A 26197-nucleotide genomic window follows, 5' to 3' on the forward strand; every position below is an offset into this window, starting at 1 on the left:
CAGCACACAAGCAGAGCACCAGGGAAGCAAGGGTTGATTCTGCAGCTCCACATCAAAAAGTCATAGCAAAAGGGTTATTCAGCACACAAAGCTCAGGTATCAACGTCTGCCTTCTCAGCACTCTGAGCATAGAGCCTGTGTTTTCACTGATGTGCACAAATTGCCAGGCAACACCTCACAGACAAGAACACAGAGGCCTGATGTCTCGGTCTGAGGTTAGTTAATCTAACAGCCCAAACAGGCCAAATTGGTCCCTGCTGGGCATTTTCTCATGGTTTAAAGATCAGTGTTGCATTCCACTGTGCTGCTTAGGAAACCATCTCCCTAAACCCAAGTCTGTGAGGCCTTAGAAGGTCTCTTTCCCTTCACATTCAGTCTAAATCTATCTTTCCTTTGTTTCACTCCATATCTCTTCTTTGGGCCTTGTCCACAGCGCACAATCACACTGATAGGAGACCTTAAAAACCTTGTAACTCGCACAGCCTTACACAAGCATCCAAGTCACTAGTGCATTTCTCTGTTCCTATTCGCACAAGAGAGCCTGCTGTTGCTCTCTGTTGGTGTTGAGTTTGCTCATACCCAAGCTAACGTAATTCCACAGGATCCTTAAGAAAGTAAATTATTAGCTCATAGAGTTTTGATGCTAAAGCGAGCACTCATCTAAAAAGGAAAGCCAGGTGCACCTTCGCTGCTTGTGTGCAAGAGAGGGACTGAGGTGGTGCAGACTCCTGGAACAGAAGGCTCAGGAAAGCAGATGTGCCAGAGAGCCAGCAACATGCCCCTGGCCCTCACCCAGAAAGGGCCTGCCAAGGGAGAAACGAGCACACTTGCTACAGAGGTTAGTGCTACAGGGAGATGTGTGTAGGACAAGGGCTGCAGTGGCAAGACTCACTTGAGAGGTGTCATGGTTCAAGATGATGGATCTGAGGTCCCCACAGTTGTAATGCTTGATAAGGTCTTCTGTCGTATAGGGGATCTGGAAACTGCCTGCTCGGAGGCTCTCCTGCTGCAAGAGAGTCTGATTCAAAGCAAAGACCACCTGAGGGAGGGGGAGAAGGGAGGAAAAGACAGAGGTCCTGGTAAGTTCTCTTTTCATCCCATAAGAAGGTCACAGACACACAGCCACCTGCTGAAGGCTCTCAGAAGCTGCTCCTGCTCTGAGCCTGCCAGTCTAGACATCACCAACCCATGCTTCCTACGGCTTTACAGGTACTCACACCTTGGATCCTGGCTGCTCAGAGGGAATGGACTCACCGCATTTAACTCAATAGGGTTTTGCCTGCAACTTAAGATAGATGACACAAAGGGGCAGGCTGAAGCAGGGGCAACCTTGCTCCCTTAGATGAGAGTCTGTCTGATCTCCAGAGCCGCAGGGCCTGTGGGCCCTATCCCCACAGCTCCTCAGCCACCTACCTAAATTAAGCATAGTTTCTCCTTGTTTGCCCTTCCTTCCTCATCTGCAAGAACAGCCACAGGCTGTTGCTTCCTGCTTTGTGTCCTCTCTCAGACAATCTATTTTAGGCAGGAATGACTCTCTGGAGCAGGCCAGGGAAGAGTGGTGGCTGTTGGGGGACATGGGAAGCTGCTCTCCCTGTAGCTGCTCAGCACTCAGTCTGTCCCAGCTGGCTGCCTCCACAAGCAGGGTGCTGCCAGCCTTCCTTCCTCCTCAGCCTTTCCCTGGGAATGCAGACTTCCATGCCCTTTGCCTCAAGGAAAACTATCTGGCTGCCTACAGCTCCTAACCTCAGGGACCTTTCTGTTGCCCTTAAACAGAGATCAGAGAAGATCACCCTCCAGATGTGGCTGCCTCAACACCTCCAGCACAGCAGGGCTCTCCCGAGGGGGTGGCCTCAGGGCCTGACCCAGACACTGGCTAGGGATCCAAGTGCCCCCTGCCTTGGGCAATGCACAGCCTGTGAGGATGGTGGCCACTTACAAGGGACAAGAGAGCATTTTGGACCAACAGGTGTCTCTGAAGCCAAGCAGATGCAGAATCTCTGTACCTCTAGTTAGACGGAGGCCACCAAACCCCAGAAAGGCAGAAGTCAAGGAAAGACTGGGGGTAGAAACTCCCCAGGCTGAACACAAGAAGCCTATGGGCACCTTTGGTGAGACATGGAGCTCTATAGTCCCCTGTGCAGGGAGTAGTCTTCTGTCAGGCCCTGGCAAGTAAAACACTACCATCTCTTCTGAGCACATCTTTTCATGTTTATACTCATGCTACCACTGGTTTGCACACCAAAACCAGACAACTGTAATAAGCTTTCCAACAACCTATTGGTTTATTATTTTTATTTTTAAAGGAAGTAAGCTCAGATACTGCTTTGAGTTTTTTCAAAAATTACTCATGAGAGTGTTATTTTCTAAGCTCTGGTTACTCTCTGTGTAATTAACTCCTCCTGGACATTTGCCTCAAAGACCATCAAAGGCACTCTAGAACTGAAATATTTGCCAACACTATAAAACTCACACATGAGTAAGCATACTCAATATTCTGAGACTATGTAAACCAAATTTTAGGATTACAGAGCAGATGTGGAAGCAAACTTCCTCCCCCAGAACAACCATCTGTCTTCTACAGAAAGGTGCAAATTCCACCAGACTTGAAATCATGCTGTCCCCACTACACCTAGACTTACCTCTTTGGATCCAAAACACATAACATAGCATTAATTCAGGGAGGGTGAATAGCAACACTCACTCACATCTCATGTTTGTAAAAAAGGAGATAATTCACTTTGTTGGTACAAACTGCACTCAACTAAAATAGTAACTCCATGCAGACACCAAGGCAAGTGACATCAAACTAAGCAGTGGCAATCTTGCAAAGGACCTCTGTTAGATGCTAAAGTAAATTGAACAAAACCAAATTGAAACCCCTTTATGTCGGAATAAAGGTTTGCATGTGGGCTGGGGTTTATCATACTCCAAAGTCATCATTTTCTGTTTGTTTGGCTTTGGAGAACTCCTAATGGATGCTAATGACTAGACGACATTCACTTAGAGACAAGCCAAATCCATGCTGAAAATACAGGATTTCTGTAGTCATTACTGCTAGGTCATGCCAGGAAAATGTCAATATGCACAATCAGTCCAGCCCAAAGCCCTTCCATGGGAATGGCCTATTTTTAAGCTATTGGGCACCATCTGCTTATTTACCATTAAAGCAGTATGTCCTTTTTCAGACTTTGAAAAAATGACCAGACAGTCCCTGTCCAGATAGCAGTCAGGAAATGTAATAGCCTCCTGAGCTGGTCAGGTAGCTCTGCCTCAATGCAGACTAAGCACATCAAAGAGGCTTTGCAATCTTTACTGTTTGATTTTCATCCAAACACAAACCAGCAGAGGGTAACTGGCTTCTGGGGAGAAAGCACCAGCCTGCTGGGTGAGACGGGAGAAAAAAGCCAATCTTCCCCTCTCTGCTGTATCCCTGCAGCCTGTACTCCTACTGTCACTTGCTCTGCATGCTGCCTTCAGGTCCATACAGACCTCTTCCCTCCTCCCTTGCAATGTGCTCCAGCTGAAATAGATTCAGTCTTGGCTCCAAACAGACTGGGCCTGGACTTTAGCAGCCAGGCTAAGCCATACAGGCATATTCCTTCCTGTGAGCACACAGTAAGCCGCAAAGAGCTACCTAAACCTATCCCAAAAGCACAGCATAAATTTCCACAATGACCTACAGTTATGCAGCATCACTGTACACATTTCACAGGAATAGAAGCAACTCACCCCCTCGTCCTCCCTATCTCTAATCTTACTGCTGGCATGATAAAAAAACTGCCCCAGTGATGCAGCTTTGGCAGCACTGTGGCCTTTGCTCACCTTTCTGGTTGGAGGTGTGAGAGTTAATACTGGACTTAAGGAGAAATTTCAGGACAGCAGCAGCTGAAGGGCTTGCCTGTCCAAATGGGAAAGCACAAAAGATCCTTTACAATGAGGTTATTCATGTTTCATCTCAAAGAACAAAGTGTGCCAGCTCACTGCTCAAGACTCCTACATCCTATCCTAATTACAACTGCCTGGGGACACAGCACCCAGCAGCTTACCTTGGACTCCATGGCCATATTGGTAGTTTGTGTAGCAGTGCATCAGCTGTTTTCCCTTGTCATGGAGGACTACAGACTGTTCCCTGGTAGCTCAGGCTTCCCCACAAGCAACGTCTTTCCCCACTCAGACTAGACCTGCATCCTACCACTGTACACAGTACATGAGGGAGAAGTCACAAAAGAACCACTTGAAGTCTCCCACCTAGAGAGTAGGCCTCCACCTCAGTGCTGTGAGGGACAAAGGTGGTCTCTGCTCCTTTGAGGACAGCAGCAGCAGCTCAAGTCCTTCTGTACCAGAAAGAAGAAAAATCAAGATACAACAAAGAGGCAGAAATCAAGAGAGCATCAATGTCCTTGACAATTAGCCCTCCCTAATGAGTTAACAGTAATTCCATGCATCAGGCTTTGCACAGGAAATTCTACTGTCAAAAATACTCTCCACATCAGCTGAACAAAATGGTGCATCTGCTAGAGGGATGGTACACCTACTAAACAACTACACAGGATTTCAAGTTGCCTTCAGCATGAGCGTACAGCCTCTCAAAGCAATGTGATAGTTCTTCTCAATTCCTCTATCATTCCTACCTTCTTGGGGGAATTTAAACTCCTCAGCTGAAAGAGAAGGGGATGTGGGGGTAAAGAGGCAGGAACTATTCGTGATATCAGATGTTGCTTAAAGCTCTGCCCTGGTGAGAAGGTTATCTTCAGTAAATAGTAATGGATAAACATTGTCAGGGTTTCAAGAAAAGGGAAGATTCCTGAACCTACTGTTCTTAAAGGATTTAACTTAGTGAGATGAGTTTTGCTCAGAAGTTGATAACTCATTATCTGTCATTAGTTCTCAAAGAAAATATCAGACTAAGTGCAAAGTGATGCTTAAAGAAGATCACAGCCATCAAATTCTGCAAACTAGATCTCAGTCTTGTTTACCAGATGTGAAAAGCTGAAGAAAGTCAACAGAGCATGAGAAGTAGGGACCAGATCAGCAGCTGGTCTGAAATTGATGTATTTGTTAGGCACAGATATTGCTTGCCTTCTGAAATGCACATTCAATCCTGCAGTCCTTTAATTTCTAGTAATTCCGAGCAGTTAAGAAAACAGCAAATGCGGACAGGTTAAAAAGAAATGTTCAATTTTGCTTAGAAATAAACCCCAAGAATTTGGGTAGATCTGAGCTCCTCCATCAGGTGGTACAGAAGTATGCATCTGTTTTGCAGGTATCTCTTGCATTACACTATTTTACTATTTTTCAAGATCTTTCCTGTGTTGGAATCCTCAGAAATCACTCTACATTCATCCTCCTTGCAAAACTATTCTTCCTTATTTCACACACCCCCTCCAGCAATTCTATCCTACTCTGCTCCATTAAGTGTATTCATACTAGCATCAAAGCATCTTCTGAAAAGATGAATTCGGAGAACAAAAGTAACAAGTTTATTAGAAAGGGATTTTTATCTCCCACCTCCCATTTTCACTGTGATCTCTGTTTTCCCCCAACCCTCTCTCTTTTTGTACTGTGGAAAAAATCGATTAAGCTCTCTAGTATACATATTGCTGCAAACCTCATTCTCCTCCTAGAGATTTCTTCAGCTGTCAGGAGACACTTGTCCCCTTTGCCAGCATTGTTGGAATGGCCTGCTAGGCTAAGGGGGTGGGGAACAGGGAGTTAGAGCCTGGCAGATGCCTTTTTTGTCAAAGACAAAAGACCCCCTGCCATCCTCTCCACTTTTCAGTACTTTCATCCACACTGGATCAAAGTGCTGTTCTGCATATGAAAGGAACCTGGCATTATTCGCCTCAAATTAGCCTATCGCCATCCCGCTAGCCTCCAAGTCTTCCCAACAAAAGCGCTCACATCTGTTCCATCATTTGCCTCATCTTTGGTTTTTTTTTTTTCTTTCTGCTCTCAGTTTTTGAGGGCCATTCAGCCCCTTGAATTATAGTCCGGGGAGCATCTTCCTTGCTCTGGGATCGCTCAGCCGGACAATTTGCTTTTAATTGTCTTAAGGAATCATGGGCTGCTTTTGGGTCCTTCCCAGAGACTAAGTGCATCCATTACAGCTTCCATTCAGCCTCTTCAGCCAATTCTTTCCCTTTTTCTCCTCCTTCTCAAAAGCATGTTTCTCTTCTTGCTCTTCACCTGGAGGAGACCATTGCTTCTCTGGGCCAATGAACACTATTGCCCCAAATCAAACTGGGCCTTAAATCAAAAGCATCATGACTATCAAAGTCAATAATCCTTCTTTGTCATGGTAATGGTCCAGGAGGCTAAGTGTTGAGAAGAAAGCAGGATTTCTTGTTCCAGTGTGATGCAGCTCCTTAGAAGTCTGGCAAGCTTTCAACAGAAAGCTGGGACTGGCAATGCCAGAGCCAGGAAGTCTGAACCCACCTACCATGAGGAGCTCCTGCACACACAGGCAGGAGAAGTCTGATTTTGTCATGGACTGAAAATGGCAAAAGGAAGTTTAACCCATCATTTGCAGCCTTCAGAGAAGACCAAGTCACTTTCAGAACTGTTGCTTTAAAATTGAAGATAGAAAAATGAGGCAAATTCTCAAACTTGCACTACTTCTGTGAGAAGGATTGGATTGAAGTCATTAGCAGAGACAGGTTTTATGAGGGATCCACCCAGCAGACAAGAACAGTGGAAATCAATGAAACAAAAGGAAGTGGAAACTACTTTAGGTTACTTATGAGTTACACACTTCCCATGGGCTTCGTATAATTTATATTTGGTTTTTTTTTTTTTTCAAAGCCAGCATTTCTAGTAGAGGGAGTACCTTTTCTGTAGCTGGGTCACCCAAGTCACTTCGAAGACATCCAGTCTGCCTCAAGTCAGACAAAAAGGTGCTGGCACAGGTAAAGGGAGTAAAGAATTTGATCTCTCACAACAAACTCTCACTAACACATCTCATGCAAAATTCTTGCAGCCTGTCTTACTAGGACCAAACAGAAGACACTGAAAGTTTTCAGTTATTTGACATTTAAATGGAAATACACAAACCAACCCTTTTTCAAATAGGAGCTATAACAACAAGGCTTTAAAAGCAATTAATGAAATTTCCATTCTCTTATTGCAGAGGGATGGTTGCATCAAAGGAACACCACTTACAGCACCGCTGGAAGAAGTGCAATCCATGTACTTGTAATAGACTGTACTAACACATAGCCTTTGTCTGAGTAATTTACAGTGATTTACAGTGCAAAATGTAACTTCTATGTTTCCACTGACTGCAGCAGAAATAAATGCCCCACTGTGTGCTGAATGTAGAATAAGACCAGCAGTGGTATGGATTGTTCCCATTACACAGGATGGTTTGTAATTCACATCTAGACACCTTCAAGACCTTGCTGGAACTTGCTCCCATCTTTCTAAGGGGTTAATTGTGTGTCTATGAACCTCTGGTTGCACTCGTCCTGAGAACTCTCCATCTAAGCCTATTGGGATTCCTCCCTGTCCTGCAGGAATCTCCCAAGCTTTCATGAAGTGCATTCTCGTACAGAAAATCCTTGAACTGGTGATCCATATTTGCACATTACTAGAGAAGCATTACAAGTTTATTTTAATTCCATCTTCATTAAAGATTTTGTAAATGTTACCAAAGTTTGTTTCTAAAATCTTCACACATCATATCTTCACTAGATACATTTTTACTTCAAGAAACAGAATGAGGGACTAGCACTTTATCTAATTTCAGGTTTCTACAATCCTGAAACAAAGTTGAAGACAAAAAAAAAAATAATCCACCCCCTAATTTTAACCTAGTACACTTAGAATTCCTACCTGTCTCTTGTTCAGCATTTCTTCAGTTAGCAATGTCCAGCTTCAAAACCATTGGGAAAAAGGATCCAAATGAAAAGGAAATACTAACAATCCTGATTTCTCTTAGAATATATTCACTTTCCAATTTACAGAACTGTCTTACCAGTACACTAGCAGCAATAATTTCTTTCTTTTGCCCAATACTTAGTTCACAAGACACTTAACAGAACAACTCAAGATTATATTATAGGAATAACCAAGTTGCAAAGCAAAAAAACCCTGAAACTAGGGTTTCCTGGGCTGAGACTAGCTATACTTTTAAAATCAACACCTGTAACTAATGTTTTAGTTGTCATTTTATTTGTTTGCTTTAAATAATCTTCTGCTAAATATTTGCTTTGTTTCATTTCCTCCTCCTTCCTTTCCACTTGACAGCCTTAGATGTAGTTGAAACAAAACTGAAATACTGAGGTTAATAGAACAGACTCCTTTTTTTACACCTCTTAACATCCATACAGGAGAATTCTCTTAGAAAGGAAACAGTTTGGCTGTCCAACTACAGAAAGCATGTAAAAATGTAGAAATTACAACACTTCACTGTGTTTGTGACTGTAAGGAGTAAGCTAGTAAAACGCTGAAGACTACCTATCTTTCACACCTTCAAGGACAACGTTTAGAAGCACTTTTTGTCTTCCTGACCTACAATTACATAAACTAAACAAACTTGGTATTGATGACCTGGGATTTATCTGTCATGTTTTTTTCACTCAGTGCTCACAGATGCTCTTTGGAGTGCTGTTAGATTAAAGTAAAATTCTTACAAGTCCCGACTAGCCTTCAGTATTTATTTTATTTGTCCTCTCTACCACAGGCCACATATAACTCAGGACTAAACTCAACAACAGTTTTGAAGATTGCTTCCAGAAGTAACGTACATGTCTTAGAAATCTAGAATACCAAACATTCTCTCTCACCAGTGCTTGCATACCTAGTATTTTTTTTTTGTGGAATGGAATAATTCAGAACACATATTTTTAATTGGCTGGAATGTTTCCCCCTCTTTCTGCAAAATTGATGTAAAACTGATGTCATTACTTGCACAATTCCTGTAAGTGTGAACAAATCAAGACTATGAGGTTACTGGAGTAAACAATCTAATCTTGCAATGCCATGAAGAGACCCAGACAGTTACCATATGTCTTCTGGTAACCATGCAACAGAACCTTTAGATTTTCTTAAAGTTCTTTAAGCCAGGAAAGTATATTCTGTATAAAACATTCAGCGCTGATAAAACTTTTTTCCACTCAATAGAACAATTAGGCCAGGACTTTGACTGCTGTTCCAAACAGAACAACAATTTTGAACCAGTGTTTATGTTGCAGGCAACTAGAAGCATGTTTAAGAGAAGATTCTGGTTTCCCAAACGACCACAACAGAACACTAGACGACCTTTCCATGGATACAGGGGTGAAAGGGAAAGTTTACATTCTATTTCTATGTTGTTATATATTGTTAGACTTTGCAACGAAGAACTTCAAACAAGAACTGCTGGAATAGTCCCTAGCTGGTTTCCAGAATATCAAAGATTAGAAGTTCTCAATGTAAAACCTTTCCAAGAGGAATAGCTGACAAAATTTTCAAAAAGTGAGACACAGGCCTAAATCTGTGTTCTTTGTAGCACTCATGAGCTCAGCCACACAGAAAAAATTAGCACGTCCCAAGGTAGGACGAGAATTTACAATCCACCAGCTGTGCAGTAAGAACCTGCAGATGATACTCTTGGAATTAGTCAACTGGATCCATTGCCAGATGGCACTTCCACTCACATCCCTGGATGTTTACATTAGGACATGACCCATTGTTACAATTCAGCCAATCGACCAAGTTACCTTTGTGAAAAAAAATCTAAAATATTTTGATTTTCAAACCTAGGAAACTCCGTCTGCTGCCAACATAATCAGGAAACTGCTGAGTGCTTGGCACTTCTGAGCAAAATGCAAGAAAGTATCTGGGTGGTTTTGCTATGTTTCTCTCTTTGTTTTGCTCTTGAAAAGGACTGTTGCATGCCAAAAAAGACCCCTCAGGAATTTTAAGTGGCTATCTAAATTCAACTGATTTGCAGGACATCTTTTATCAGGTAAACTGTTGCTGGCAAAATATGAAAGAATTTAACCTGTGGACTTCTGAGCTAGTTTCAATGCATCCAAAGCCAGAAGAAAATATTCTTATTTTCCTCTGCTAGTCCTGAGACTTGTCCACTGTACTAAGTGCCTTCATTATTGAAATTCCTCTGCTGCCTACATTTAAAAATAAAAGTATTATATCATCAAAACATAACTACAGTCCACCAAGATATGAAGGCAGAAGGATGCCAGCTCAAATTGGATAGTAGAAGCTTTATTAAATGTATTGTCCATCACTACCACTTGGAATGGACAAAAAATGAAAATGTATTGCAAGATTTTGTCAGGCAAAAAAGGAAAAAAGCTATGAAAATATCTCTGAATTCAAACCTTTTAGACCAATTGAAAAAAAATTTCTTACTCATCTCAGTGAACAAGGTAGACAACTGTTCCAACAGCTAACCCTGTCTTCTTTGGCACATTTGAGCCCTAGATAGTCAACTCATTTTTTTAAAGGCCAGGGCAGGTCACCTTCCCCACAGCAGTTCTAGCGCACGATCACACACACTTGCTGTCAGGGTAAGTGTTCTGGATAAACATTTGCTCAAAGATCCCTGAGAAAAGCAGAGCTATCTGCCAAGAGCTCAGAATTTTTGCAAAGTCACCGTGATTACGTAAGTCTGACTGTCAAGATTAAAATGGTCCAAGATAAGCAGGCAGGCTCTGTCTGGGGTGTGATGAAATGAACAGAAACAAGAACAAAGGATGTCAGGATTTATCTTTCGGGCATGTTACACTTTGGCCTCTTAAGTGAATTACTTGGCAGCTTTTCTGGGCTAAGCAGGGCAATGCTTTCCAGAAATTGCGTGAAAGAGCCACAGTGCAACTGGTATCAACTCAACCAGAAACTCTCTGTACGGAAAAATGCAAGAATATATTGACTTATGGTCTGTACCTTTCAGCACTACAGCTAAAAGCTCTGTTGCAAAAGATTGCAAAGGTATAACGAGATGTGATTCATCTTTCTCCAAACCCTATTTTGAAAATAACAAGCAGTATTGTACAACAGTAGTTGCTTAGTGAGTAGTTGCTAAAACTGTGACAAGAACAAAGCAACAAGCAGGTAATCAGGGAAAAATAGTTCAAGTGGCTGAAATATTTACCCTGTCCAAGCCAGGTAAATTCTGACAAGATGTACTTACAGACTAGTGAGGTCTTTCCCAGGCATTACCAAGTGACTCAATTCCATTTTTTGAACAACAAACCCTCAAGAAAGTCTGTACAGCATAGGCATGGGACTTCTACTACAAAAAGTCTACTCTTAAAAGTTACATTTGAATGAGAACACAACATATACAAAGTCCTGGGTTAAATTTCACTATTGTTATCCACCCCCAAAGATCTGCTGAAGCATGTCTCCCTCCTGCATCATTACATTTTCAGTAGTGTGCCCCTTCTCAGTGTCAAGCAACACCTACTGGAGCTCCTTACGCTTCTGTCTCTTCAGTTAAAATGTGAGGTGCAGATACACAAGCCTCATGTCTATGCAGTGTTGTGACACTGGATTAAGGATAAAAGAGTTCAGAGATTACCTCCCTTTGGATTGTGACACAAAACAAGTAACATAAAGCAGATATTCAGCCCTTGGAATATTCTACATATCCCACACCATATAGCTTATACAGGGTTTTAAAAAATATTCATATGCATGAAAGGATTAAAAACACTCTTCCCAAACTCATATGGAAGGAAAATAAAGCTGAAATTGAAAAACTTATGTCAAAATCCATCACACAGAAGAAAGAAACTCTCATGAACATGAACTTCTATAAATTCTTCATTTGATCCATTTAGGAAAAACACCACCTTGTTCGTATTTTTGACTCATCTGTGAACTTTCTAACTAACAACAATTTCTGATACAAAGTTGCCTCCCAAGAATAGGGCATGTGGTGTCTGAGAGCCAGCATCATTCCCAGGTAGGGAATCTTTTACTGGAGTCACTAACAGTGAGGCCCCATGGACTAGGTTGTGTCATGGCTCACCAAGCCCGACCCAGCCCTTCTCCAGCACTGCACACACCAGAATGCCACAACACACAGTGCACCCTAAGGCCACAGTGCTCTCACACTGCATGCTGTCAGGAGTCTGCTTCCAAAGTTGGGCTTGTTTGTCCTCGAAAGCAGCCTTAACTCCAAACTTCCCCTTCCTTTCCAGCAGCTACTCTTTTCCCAGATGCATTAGCTCGCTTGCTAACTCGAGTCTACACTTGGGGAATTTTTTGCCTCCTTAGACAAGAGCAGGACAGGGACACACTGATGACAGAGAAATGTCAGTATTATTTCTTGCCAATTTTTTTCAGACACAACAGTATTTCATCAGGGAAAAAAAAGCCCACAAGAGTCCTGCTAGTGTAGAATCTTGCTAGACATTGCCCTAAGAACACTCATCCAAAACTACTCCTCAATCAAAACCAGACTTGTGTTTCCCCCAACCATGCCAGTTTTTCAGGCTCTGCACCATTCAGGATTTAACAAAACTAAGCAGAAACCTTACAGAACAGCAGAGATTTCCTGTTCAGAACATGCTGTATTTGTTGTTGGTCAGTGCACTTGGTGCTGAAAAGTAAATTCACATCAAACCTCCTGTTAGGAAACCTTATATAGAATAACACCTGTTTGTGACAAATCAAACACAAATCACCAGCCCTCAGAACTGGATTTCAAACTCTCATATAAATCCCCAAAAATCTCGGAAATGTGGTCACACTTCCAGGCCCTGCTAAGAGATTTGGAATTAGAGTAAAAAGGAAATTAAGGTTTTTGAAGAGATATCAGAAGCCACTGGATACTTTGCACATTAGCCCCACTATGATCTTTATGAACCCAAACTACAGTGAGTGCACATGTAAATTTCAAGCACAGAGGACATTAAACCCTTTTGCCATGTGCATTCACACCAGTTTTGAAAAATTCAGCCCTAACTAGCTACATACTTCCACCTGAACTGTGCTGAAGATTAGGTGTAACACTTGCTAGAGTCTCACTTCATTGCTTCTATTCTCCTGCTTGCACTCCAAAATAAGATCTCGCACTGTATGAGCACATTGAGCTGGTCATGACACATTGGCTGAAGCCTTCTGTTCTTGCTGTACAAACCAGAGCTCGTTATAAATTCTCTTTCTTTTCCATTCCAAGCCCCCTCTTCCAGGCTTAGTCTTCCCCTTCTGCTTGCTTATGACCTGCTGGCATGCACTTTGACTGTGTGACTATCCAAATAAGCCACTGAGTAGATGAAAGTGCCTCTGGTGGGCTGGAGACCTGGCAAGTCCAGTCAGAAATCACTCAATTGACTGTTCCCAGTTTTCCACTGCTCCAAAGGTGGGAAGAAGGGTAGGATCCCTTCCTGATGGTCACATGCTAAGCGCTGTCACATTTGCTTTTTATAATGAGGCTCCCCCTCCCGGATGCAACAGCAAAAGGTGTCAATATTTCAGTATGAAATTCGAGTTGCAGGGTGATGTATCAGATTCTCCTGACATGGCAGTATTGATTTTCTGCCTGATGACAAGAAGCATTGTGGAAGGAACTGCTTGCACAATCATCCATAAATGGTGAAAATGAGATCACTGGGAAACAACTCACTCCCTTGGTATGTCCTCTGGTCAGCATCAAAGTATAGTACCAAACCCAGAATCCCAATCCTCTGCAGCCTCTACTGCACCCCCCTGTACAATTCCTTCCAGGAAACCTTTTAGAGCAAATCTTTCAGGACAGAACTGCTACCTGAGAACAGTCCTGCTTGTCTTGTACACACCAGAACAGTGCAAGCTCACAAACACAAAAATAGCAGCACCACTGCTCTAAAGGCGCAAACCTGAGTCATACAGCAGGCTCTTAGTTAGCCTGCCCAACTGCATACACACTCCTGAACGGCTCAAATCAAGTAAAACAAAGCTTGAAGGCTGTACACCCTGGCAAGTAACTACTTCATACTCTATCCTTGGCTAGGGAAACAAGCCATTCCAGCAATGGAACATGGCATTTCTTTGAAGGCCTCTTCTTGCAAGGAAGACCACCAGATAGACGTCAATCCAAACCATAAATGTGTTCCCAGCCCGTCAGCTAAAGATACACAGCCTCTGCTGGGAATATATCACCCCTATGCAGAGGCCCTTAGAAAATATTCTAGCACATTTATTTTTCATCCAGGATGGAACATAGAGACAATTATACTTACGCTTCAATTAATCCAGGCCCATGTTTCCAATTTACTCAGCAATCACATAGCTCTGTCCCAGAGATCCTCAAAATTTTGTCAGCACAACCTTTTATCTTGAATGGTTACATGAAACTCAAAAGCCACTGGGCCAACCCTCAGTACACTGTGTCAAAGATGTATTTGGTGCAGCACAGTGTTGATTTAAATTTTGGTCAGACAGAGGAGTCATTCAGGGACACCAGGCAATCACATTAAATGACTGCACATTTTGAAAACCATCACCAAAAATCAAACCCAAGCAATCATGAAATAAAAAGAATTCATACTTTAAGCCTATTATAATTTTTTTTTGTGTTGATGGAATTGTTGCAACAGCACTGCACAGAATGCTCTGCAATTCTCTACCAGCAGAAAGGCCTAATTCAATTTCAATTCAAAATAGCTGACAAACTGTTTTTGATATAAGTGCTGACACATTTGACCTTCATAACATTTGAAAATCATTTTAATTCAGCTTTCTGCTGAACAATTTCCAGGGACATTGCTTTTATCTTGTTAAAGCCTTTTACTACATTTTCCTAGTTCAGTTTCCTTGGATCTCATTTGTTCTCCATGAAAGTTCAAACAGGATGCCTAGCAATTTGTAGTATCCTGTGTTAGTTTCTTTAGAAGCCTTGGCTGAGCGTGCCTGCTTCTGCTGGTTTTAAAATGGTTAGTTTTACCAGGTATCCTCTCACCCTCCCCTCACCAGTAAGTTTCTGACTAAACCAGTATCAGGGTTTCTTTTTCCTGATGGTCCATAACAGCACTGATATTTAACAAAATACTTGCTTACTTCAGCCTTTCTGCCATGCTTAGATCATCCAAGGCTGTTCTTTCAAGTCCTCCTCTCCCCTCATCTTCCTCTCTTACCTCCACAGTTTCTGCTCCCTGATGCAAAATGGTGCAATGAATATTTGTGCATTACGAGGGCAGACCTGCTGGTGAACAGTCCTCAAAAAAACTGGCCTAATTTAACAAGTCAAAGAAAAAAAGTGTTAAATAAGCACCAATCTGTACAGTTGATTTCCCTCATTTGGAAGGGAATGTAAGTAACAAAGAATCAGCTGCATCAGTAACTGTTTTGGCTAAACCCAGAAAGTCCTCTGAAACTTTTATCCTGGTTTTGAATGACAGCTAGACATTTACAGGTTACTAGACGGGGTAGGAGAGGCAATACAAAGGGAGTCTCATGGTTGTCTTCTGTAAAAATTTTTTTTACAGTCTTTTAAATTCTTAACTGCTGACACAAGAAAATATCTCTGCTTTTGTCATGAGGGCCTTAATCCTCAGACCTGTTCTCTTTAAAAACCAAGCATAGAGTGTCTTTCAGAGGTGTTGGCAAGCACTACAGTTAAAACACAAAAAAAACTTTGCAGAAAGCACACACTCTGGAGACGGGGGGAAAAACCCCACAGTCAACAAACAGCTCAAGTGTTATCACCAGGTTTCCCTTTCACAGAGTGACCAGATGGATGCACCAAGCCTGCTGAAACAACTCACCAGGGACTACCAGAAACTTGGACCATGGGCTCACTGCTGGCACTGAAGCTTCTAATTGCAGAAGTCCTCCTCTGCAGATGTGAACGATCACCATCTCTGACACACTGCTAGAGCTCCAAAAACATTTGCTGCTTCTCTTTCCAAGCAATGCACACCACAAACATGGATTTTAGCTAGAGCTCACATACTGCCCTGTGCTACTGGGCACAGTTGTACCACAGCTTAGGAGTCAGCAGACACACGTGGTTTGGGACTTGCGCAGCACCACTAAATACACTGCATTCAGGATCACTGCACAGCTGAATGAACTAAAACACCATAATCCTTCCACATTTCATTTTATTCTTCATGTGTTCTGACATTATTTAATAAGTATTTCATATCCAGCAAATGCTTATGGGATTTACTACATTAATGGAATAAATGCACAATTACAATTCATTTGTAACATGTCTGACAAATCTGGGTTTCAAGCCTGCCATATCTCTTGAGCTTCCAAACGAAAAGGACACTGAAATCAAAGGACTTTTTAGACTTAGAAAAAGGCAGTATATTTAGGCAAGTTAATTTATGCAGTCTTCCCAGGACAGGAACTCTCACTGCAAACTGAATGTGCCTTTCTATAATAGGCTAAGGAGCTAAAAATAACAAAATTTACTGTGAACTCCTGGGTCTCTATCTCAATACATGAATATTTAATATGACAAATTTTGGTGGGGTTTTTGGTTTTTTCTTTTTTTTCTTTTTTGGTCAGTGGTGTTTCTAATTCAAAGGTTAAAAAGGTCACCAGAACTTCCTCTTTTGAGATAGCACAATATTTCACAACAGTTATGATAAAATGAAAAGATAATCTCAGGTGGATCAAATCAAGGGAAGAAAAAATCAGGATCAATACAAAAATAAACATGAGGAATTATTGGGAAGGCAGCCATATCATAGATGACAGGACATTAGCAAATTTGTGAATCAACAAAGTGATGTTTTTGCCAAAGCAGTTTCCAGTAGTGTAATACATAACAACTGGGAAGTAATTAAGCTGTCCTATCCAGTCCTGTCAAGGCCTCTGCCAGTAACTTGCATCATGTTTCAGATGCTGCTGAGACAGAAACCAATGCGGAGTCCAGAGGAGAAAAGGAAGACTGTTCAGAGGTTTGCAAACATAAGCTACAGGAAAGGATGAACTGACATAATCAATTCAGGACAAGAGAAGACTGAGGAAAGAGACAGGCATCACTACTACTAAAGTTCATCCTGCCTACAGAAGTCATTAACAAACAAAAAGATCAGCAAGTAATGGCTGACAAGAAGAGATCAGCTTGCAACACAAAGTGTGTTAGGTACAAGATGAAGCTAAGACGGGAAGAAAAGAAGAGGAATGGATTTCCCTGGGTCACTGTACAGTCTCCAGCACTGTGTTTAAGACACCATTAGCTTCATTTCCCTGAATCATTTTGGTTTACTTCTACCTTAGGACAAGAAAACTAATTTAATTACCACAGACTCAGCAAATATTTTTAGTTGTCATAACCAAATGTTCTTACACTGGAAAGTATCTGTTTCTTCAGGCATGAAGACAGCAACTCTAGACAGGAAAGGCTGAGTTGCAACACAGATATGATAGATTTTTAGCTTTTGATGCCTAACTCATCATGCGCTTACCACTCTTGTCAAGCTATATTCTTAAGGATGCTTTAAAAGGGGCCTAATTTCAGAAAGTAAAATAAATAGAATACTACATATGGCATCTACTCAGATTTTTAAAAGGCAAGAAAGAAGTTCTGTTTCTATAAGCCATACAAGAATGTACGACCAAATGCAAGCAAGGTGCCTCAAACTGTCATTTCCTACAATAGCAGTATCAAATTAATTGCCCAGGTCCACCTCCATCTTGAACTCCCATTATACTTGTGGATTTTTGCTTTTTCTAAGGTTGTCTTATTTTCCCCAGTTATCTCTGAAACACTCCCCATCTTCTAGGTCAGGATACTTTGCTGTTTCAAGTGATACCAGAATACCAGATCTTACCTGCCCTGAAAAAGTGATTGCTGAAATGAAACCAAGAGTTCTATTGACTGATAGGCTGGGTCTGGACTCCAGTCTTCTTCGCACACTTGTATCTCCCTATTAAAAATGTTTCAGCTGCTGCTTGTAACACTGCTGGTTTTGGCTGAGGTAGAGTTAACTTTCTTCACAGAGTCAAGTATGAGGCTGTGTTTTGGATTTGTGCTACACACAGAGCTGACAATATAGGGATGTTTTTGTTATTGCTGAGCAGGGGTTACACAGAGCCAAGGTCTTTTCTGCTTTTCAAACTGCCACACTGGGGAGGAACTTAGGGGTGGCTGGAAGGATGGGAGGGAACACAGTCAGGGCAGGTGACCCAAACTCACCGAAGGGGTATTCCAGACCATCTGACATCCTGCTCAGTATCTCAGGTTGGGGAGAAGAAGGAAAAAAGTGGAAGCAGGGACATTTGGAATGATGGCATTTATTACTTCCAAGTCACTGTGAGGCTGAAGGGCACCTGATGTCCTGGAGATGGGAAACACCTGCCTGCCCATGGGAAATGGTAAATGTGTGTGTGGCTTTTGCTTTTCCTTTTAAGCCATCTTTATCTCAGCCCATGTTTTCTATCTCTTACCCTTCCAATTCTCTCCCAATCCCATTCGTGTGGGAGTAAGCAAGCCACTGCCTGGGGCTTGGTTGCTGGGTTGCTGGCTGGGATTAAACCACAACAAATACAAACCTGAAATTGAGTGAAAACCAAGTATTGTATGCATAATAATTGAGAGGCATCTAGAGCATTGAAAATAAACACATGAAGAGAGAAAGTCAGTGATCAAAATAATATGATAATCTTCCCAAAGATTAATTTCTGAGAAGACAGACTACAGAAAAATATATGCTCCCAGGTAATTTTGTTAAACTCCACAAATCCACAAGATCTGAAATGTTTCTGTTTGTTACATGACACAGTAATTTGTCTTGGAGATAATTTACATAGTGGTGGTTATCATTTTCTTGGAATCATGAGACTTGGTGATAATAAAATCATCTGCATCATATGAGCTGTAGCTCCCTGCAAAACAGCTCAGTCAGGAACTTTAATAACTGCCAACTGCAGGCACTTAATTGGTCCTTCAATTTCAATTTTATTAAATTAAATCAGCCAGTGTATCTTATAAACCTACTTAACATACCAAGTGTCATTGTTGAATTAGCTGTTAATTTAGTTACTGAACAGAAATCATTCATGGATACCCACAGAGCTCAGAGGCCACTCAACTTGTTCCTACAGCACAGACATACTCTCAAGATATTTCTAGTAACCAGAAAAGATTGCTGAAAGCGAAACTGCAGCCAAAGCACTGTATCAATCTCTGCCACAGATGAGTCCCATCTAGAAGTCTCTGTGCCAGAAGGTAAAAAACCCAAAAATCCCACTGAAATAGTAAGTCTCATGAAGAGAGTCCTGATTTCCCAGTACTCCAATCCTTCTTGATAAAACATGTCTCTGCCAAACCCTATCTCTCAACTCCATGTCTCTTAGCTCCCCTTCACATGTCACTTCCCATCACACTGCTGCTTCAGCTTAACACACTTGTATGCACACAAACACCCTTGAACAGGAATGTGTATCACAGAAACACAGAATCAGCTAGGTTGGAAAACACCTTTGTGATCATATTTCCAATCAAGAACCAAACACCACCTTGACAGCCAGACCATAGTACCAAGTGCCAGGGCCAGTCTTCTCTTAAACACTTCCAGGGATGGTGATCCCACCACCTCCCTGGGCAGCCTATTCCAATATCTGTTCAGCCTTTCCATGAAGAAAATTTATCCTAATTCCAACCTAATGGAATTCACAGGTAGAGAGTTCTAGTCTTTCCCTACTGCCTTACACTGCCAAAAACCCAAAAGCCCATAAGAAATCTGCATAGAACAGCTGGATCTTTTAATGAATGCCAAGACAGCAAACAAACAAACACTCTAGGAAGTGCTGGGCAAAAGGAAATCAAAGCTATCAGAATTTCAGAACAAGCCCAGGAAGTCAGCACAATGCATACCCATCCAGCTCCCTAAAAATCAGAGTGATGCTTTTCAAACCTGGCTGTCCAAAGAGAATCAACCTATGATTGAGTTCCTGTATATAAGACACTACACTTCTGAAGTCCTGTGCCTCTTCCAGTCCAATTCAAAACCATTGGGAGTCAGTACCTCTAAAACAAAATCTAACTTTTACACACAAATATAATGAGATTTAAAATTGAAAAATTTGGAGATACAAATTAACCTAGAAGGTTAAAGTCCTTTTTAGGTTAAGGTCAAAGGTTTAATTTTTTCTTAAAATTAAAGTCACACTGCAATTCAAAACAGATTTTAGAAATACTAATGGAAAAAGAAACACTTTAGTTGTGCCTTTGAAAGGTAAACCTGAGAAAATATGATTCCTTGGCTTGTGGCTATGAAACAATCCAGTGGGGAGAGAGAGTTAACATCAGCTACCAGCACTGTGATGAAAGACCTTTTAAGCTACAGAAACTCAAGGACATGGCTTCCCCAAGTCAGTCTTCCTCGTGTGGTTTTTTTTCCTGTGATAACTATGCAATATCATTAAAAAAAGTGAGAGTTGTATGTGCAAAAGGTTCAACTCTCCTTTGACCCGAGTTACACCATGCACATGTTTTCAAAAAGCCAAAAGAGGCACCACCAGAGATCACCGAAAGATGATTGTTTGCACCATTGTCTATCCCGTCATCTTTGCTGTAAGCATAATCCATGGAAATGATACTCAACAAAGCACTTGAAAAGTAAGCCACAACCTCCACTCTGCTCTAGGCCAGAAAGCGTGCTGATGCTTTTCCTTGGCATCTCTGTTACATAGCAACAAGCTGAGAGCACAGCCAAACCAGCAAGAAGCAATCTTCTCACCTTCAGCAATCTGAGCTGTTACATCGCACTAACAGCTGGAAAATCACTTGTTCACACTCCTTCTGCAGTGACATTGGTGATGGGGCTGTCACAACACAGGCAAAGTAACACTGAGGAGATTCAGACCTAACATATTCTAACACACAGTCACACTGAAAAGAAATAGGACCCTTTAAATAGCTCTTTCAAAAATTATTCTCTTTCAGAATTATGCAAAATTTGGGTTATCCCAGCAAAGATTTTTAGATGTAGACTGGAATATGAGAGTCCAAATAATATTGAGAGTAAGAAGACTTGTTCTTGTAATGCACATTACACTTTCCAAAATCTTCTTCAGCCAACACTTATTTACTTATCTGGCATACATCACATCCAGGAGCAAAGGGATGCTCTTCACACTGCAAGAAGCCTACAGGAAATTGTACATCACCCCTGCACTAAACATAAACCCATCAACATGACACATAGGCTTGAACTAAAACTTGCCATGACCCAGCAGAACTCATTTAACCATGAGACAAAGCACTCAAGACAAAACTCTCAAGAACATTATCTTCAGGCCACATAGTAGCATCTGCCGATACACCCTCTCCCACAGTCTTTAAGGCACTTACCCTCCTGCTGTTTTCTTAACAGGCCCATTGGTGACAGAACTGTGAAATACTGAAAATAACTCAATTTACACTCACTAGAGCACTGAAAATAAGGAAATCAGGAAACAACACCTATCCTCCCCACCACAAAAGTATTTAAAGTCAGTGGTGCAATACTATCCTCTGAAGCACTTGTGTTTTAGAATATAATCTTCTCAAACATGGCAATCTAATTCCTGCTGGAGAAACAGAGGTCTATTAAGAGGCAAAACACAAAACACCCATTTACTGCTGGGCCACTGTCAATCTTAATGAAATTTGTGCTTAAATTAAACCAACATAAATTAACAAAATCCATGTTCACTAAATCCTTTAACAGGAAACATCATAAACAAAATCAGCATCACCTGAGATTAGAAGTCATTAATAGACCAGCGGACAGAGTAAGCAAAACAACCCTATTCTGGTATTTGCTTTTCTCCTAGGTAATTTTTTGGCTATTGCTTACAGGACAGATTTTTGTACCCATCCAGGAAAGTGTACATGTTGTAATCCTGATGCATGCTTTCTACTTTTTTACCAAAGAGACATTCTTAGCTTTTGAAAGAAAATATTTGAAATCTAGTTTATTAACATAGCTTCACTGCATGTGTAAAACCTATACCTCCTGGGGAGCTAAATCCACTTTCATTCAAAGCAGACAGACTACCTCACATGTCACCTCAGCTTGCTTTGCAGTAACAACCCAATTCTACCTCCCTAAAAGGCAACTGAAATGGCTTGTTGCTAATAAGGGAACTAGATTCTCAGGCTAGCAAAGGATAAAAAAAGTTAACCTGGATTAGAGTGTGACTACAGCATGTGGCTGGCTGCATTTGTTTAGGAAAGCCAACAGCAGAAGCAGCATGCTACAATCCTCTGCTCCTGTCAACTGTTCTGCTACTGCTATTTCCAAGTACTGGCACAGCTCATTCATTGCAACATCTCCACGACAGCTCCACACAGCACTGCTAATCCTGATGTTATACAAGGAACAAAAGGCACAGTACAGGCAGAAATGCAATGGTAAGTCTTGGAATTAAAGCCAGATCTTCTTCTTATCATTTCTCAGCCTGGAGACACCAGGTTCTTTTTCCATCACGTACTATCCCAAGCATCTTTCAATGGGAAAGAATGCTTTTGCCAGAAACAATCTCTAACAAAACCCCAAACCCACATAACAATCACACAGTACAGTCTTTCTCAAACCATCATCAAGATTACGTTAACGTGTTCATGGTTTTCTTTCAAACCTAGGCCTCTCTGGCCTTTTCACAAAACTTTTGGTAGAAAAGAGTTCACCTCAGATCCTCAGAGCAACTCCAGTCAAAGCCCAGTACAGAACTGGAAATCATGAATTGCAGTGCTACCACAGAGCTGGCCCAGGACACGGGGCAAAGGTGAGACATGGAGGACACTACACCATCTATCACCCTGAACAAGATACATGGAAGTCTGCAGGAATAGAATAGCTACAGCACCCTCTTCTCTTGTAGCACACAGGACCTGTTTGCAGCAACTTGCTTCCAGCCACCACTTGAAAATAAGACTCTATCTCCTTCTGAACATCTGCTCCTACTCCACACCTTGTCTTGCAAGCTTTGCCTGGTGTCCTTGAACATATCCTTTGGGCTCAGCCTTCTTTCATTTTCACTGGATGCCAAGCCTCTGGTACATGTCAGAACTAATCACTGGAGACAAACATGGAGCAGAGGTAAGGGAGAAGAGACTATGCAGCCAGGTGTTCTGACACCAAGAAAGAGAATGTCTTTGGAACTCCTGATCCTGCTCTCCCACTTCACATACCCCAGTCCTACAACATCAGTGCTCTATGCTCATCTCTTTTCATAGTGCATGGGTAGGGCACTTGCAAAATATGATACACTGCAACACAGGGTGCAGGCCAGCCTAGCTTATATTATGTTATGTTATGTCATGTCATGTTTATGTTATGAACAGTTAACATGGGTATGTCAGCACACTGTTCCTCTGAACCTACTACAGTGAGCTAATTATCCAATAGCCTTTGTTGCACTCTGATTCACTCCTTTATGGGACTGCATCTTGTTCAACTCTCCCCCTTGGCTACAGCTGGACAAGAAGCTATCCAGTCAGGCCTTGGAGGGATGCACCAGCTGCAATACCAGCTCATCGCTGGTAGTTGCAGTGAATCCCAGCTACCTAGTGAAATACTACACTGCTTGCCTCAAGCAGACAAAGCAAAAGCTAGAAAATAGTGACCTCAGAAAACCTGAAAACAATTGAGGCCAACACTTACTGATTCAGCTGACCTGATTAACATGCTTTGACCTGTTGGGACAAGTTACAGTAATTTCACGATTACAAGCTGCACTGATTATAAGCCGCAGGTCTGGGTGTTGGCAACATTTCGTTCTTTGTCCATATATAAGCCGCACCGGACTGTAAGGTGCACTTTCGTTCTCAGCGAGGATCCGTCTGCAACTTTCACAAAGTTGCCAATTAGTAACAGAATCACAGGATTGCAGAGTTTACTGGCTCAGCCCCGCTTGGGGAGGCCGCCAGGGACCAGCCCTGGCCCCGCTCGCAGCTGCCATCGGGAGGCAGGGGAGCGGTGTGCCCGGCCGGTGCCGCTGGGAAGAGGGAGGGGGCATGCCCGGCTGGTGCCGCCGACAAGAGGGAGAAGGGCATGCCCGGCCGGTGTCGCCGGGAAGAGGGAGAGGGGCATGCCCGGTTGGTGCCGCGCCCCCCACGGCTGGGCAGTGCTGCCGTTGCGCCGTCACTGCGCTGCTGCCTGGGGCCAGGCGGGCTCTGCCTCAGACTTCCGGGTTGGGAAATTTCCAAAATTTGTTCATATATAAGCTGCTCCTGAATGTAAGCCGCACTTCCGGTTTGGGAGCAAAATTTTAGTCAAAATGGTGTGGCTTATAATCATGAAATTGCTGTACCTGTCTATCTGAAGATCCAAATCAGCAGACACAAAAATCACATTACAAGGAAGATGGTTGAATGGAAACTTCTCTTCAGATCCAGTCCTAAACCAGTCCCTTTTCCTATGCTCTCTTCCCATTTCTGGGGAAGCTACCTACTTCCACTTTGAAAGATTAATGGAGATAACAGATAAATAAGTCTGTTAACGTCTCATTCTTCTGTAAAAGACACAATGACCTTTTTTCACAGTATACCCCTTCTAAGAGTGAATCTGGCTCCTCCTCTCATTCTTTCTAATTTCCTTCCTCCTAACTGTAATTTTCTGCACATATTTTCCACTACGCTGTGCCTGTCACAACTGGACCCTTCTCTGGTTTGTAAGCCATTGAAATGTATGTCTTCTATATTCTGAGTAATCAGGTCCCTAGATTTTGGAACGATAACATAAAATCGTAACACCTACTTTCTACAGTTAAGTAGTGAATGCAAAATTGACAATAATGAGTCAGGCTGTGCTGCGACAGTGGGAACTGCTATGTTCAATCTCTGTCCAGGAATTTCATGTTTCACTGCTCACTGAAAAGAATGTAAGTGAATAAAAATTGTCTTGTGCAATTTTCAGTTGTAAACTGCTAACTCAGGAGAGTACAACTCATCTGCAAAGCAAACTGGAGCATCCCTCGAAATATCTGATTAGATGGAGCACAGAACTGCAAACTGAATACAGTACTGTCTACGATGTAGCAGGTTGCACATCAGGGACAGATTTACTAGTTGTTTCAGCACAATTAGAAAAAAATGAAAAGGTAAGAAATACTTTTTGCAACCATGCAGGAAGAGGGCTCTCTGCTATCACAGGCTACACCACTAATAGTTACTGATGCAGTACTAGGCAATCTCTGGTACATTTCTCCAGACAACATGCTGTACAGCACTAAGATTGCAGTCAAATAGAAACCATAATGGGCTACCATCCAATGGGCTCCATACCTGTTTTTCAACACCCAAACCTGTCTGCTTTTTCCCAACACAAGTCTTTCTTTTGAGTCTACAAAGACCTACCTAGCCACAAATCAGCAAAGAGATTAATGGCTGGCAAATCCACGTGGTGTCCTCACTGTTTCACCAGGACAAGTTGTAAGACTCCCACAGGGAACTACAAACAGCTTGGACATCTAAAACCTAATATATGAAAAGTGATGGAGAACATCAAGCATCTCTCTCATAAACTGCATGCTGTATCTTTAATTCTGTAGTTAAGCATTGCTTTATGTAGCTGCTACTCTATTTGCCACATGATGCACAACAAGTAACTCACCCTCATATCTCAATAGTGGAGCCTGGTGTAAGAATAACTACCTTGAAAAACCTTAGAGCCAAATTTTGAAAGGTTACACATTGCTTGAATATCAGATTAAAAGAGAAGGAGCAGGTATGTATGAAATGTAAACACTTAAGAGCAACCAGACCTCTACAGGACATTCTAAATGCCTGCTACTGACATAGCTTAGAGAAGCAGACAGGTAGTGATGCTAACATTGGGAGCTGTTCCTTTTTGCCACTTATGCTCTGTCACTTACTCAATGACTGCAGTATCTCTCAGACTTACAGTCTCTGTCCTTGAGAAATTTGACTTCAGCCCTCTCCACTCTTGCACCAACCATTTCACAACACATTTTCCCACAGCTGCTCATGCTGTGCAGTTTTGAAGCCTAAACTAACAATCCCTTTGCTGTTTGACTCATGCTGGGACAGAGTTGTTTTCTACCACAGTTCTGCCACTACTAAATAAGATGGCATGTGACTGATAAGATCATCTTCGTGGTAGGAGCTGAAGCTGAGAAATGGATTGGCTTCAGTCCCTACTCTCTGAGACCTAGACACGTTACCAGATTTTCATTCCTGTGAGTCTTAGCAACAAGATAGTACCTTAATTTTCTCCCGCCACTCTTATTAGAGGTCATAGCAGAGATAAGGGATGACTGCTTCTACTCAAATCAGTCTGAGGCAAGTACAGTTTCTGCC

At 42.1% G+C, this 26197-nt stretch overlaps 1 protein-coding gene across 1 annotated transcript in view; it reads right to left on the reverse strand.

Moving 5' to 3' along the window:
* Nucleotides 1-26197, reverse strand: part of TRABD2A (TraB domain containing 2A) — an 80040-nt gene that overhangs the window by 26748 nt on the left and 27095 nt on the right. The window contains exon 4 of the mRNA XM_033084608.1: nucleotides 893-1039. Coding sequence (XP_032940499.1) covers nucleotides 893-1039 — 147 coding nt within the window. The remainder of the gene's footprint in view (nucleotides 1-892; nucleotides 1040-26197) is intronic.

This window comes from Catharus ustulatus, chromosome Z, assembly GCF_009819885.2.
Source record: "Catharus ustulatus isolate bCatUst1 chromosome Z, bCatUst1.pri.v2, whole genome shotgun sequence".
Classification (NCBI taxonomy): Eukaryota; Metazoa; Chordata; class Aves; order Passeriformes; family Turdidae; genus Catharus; species Catharus ustulatus.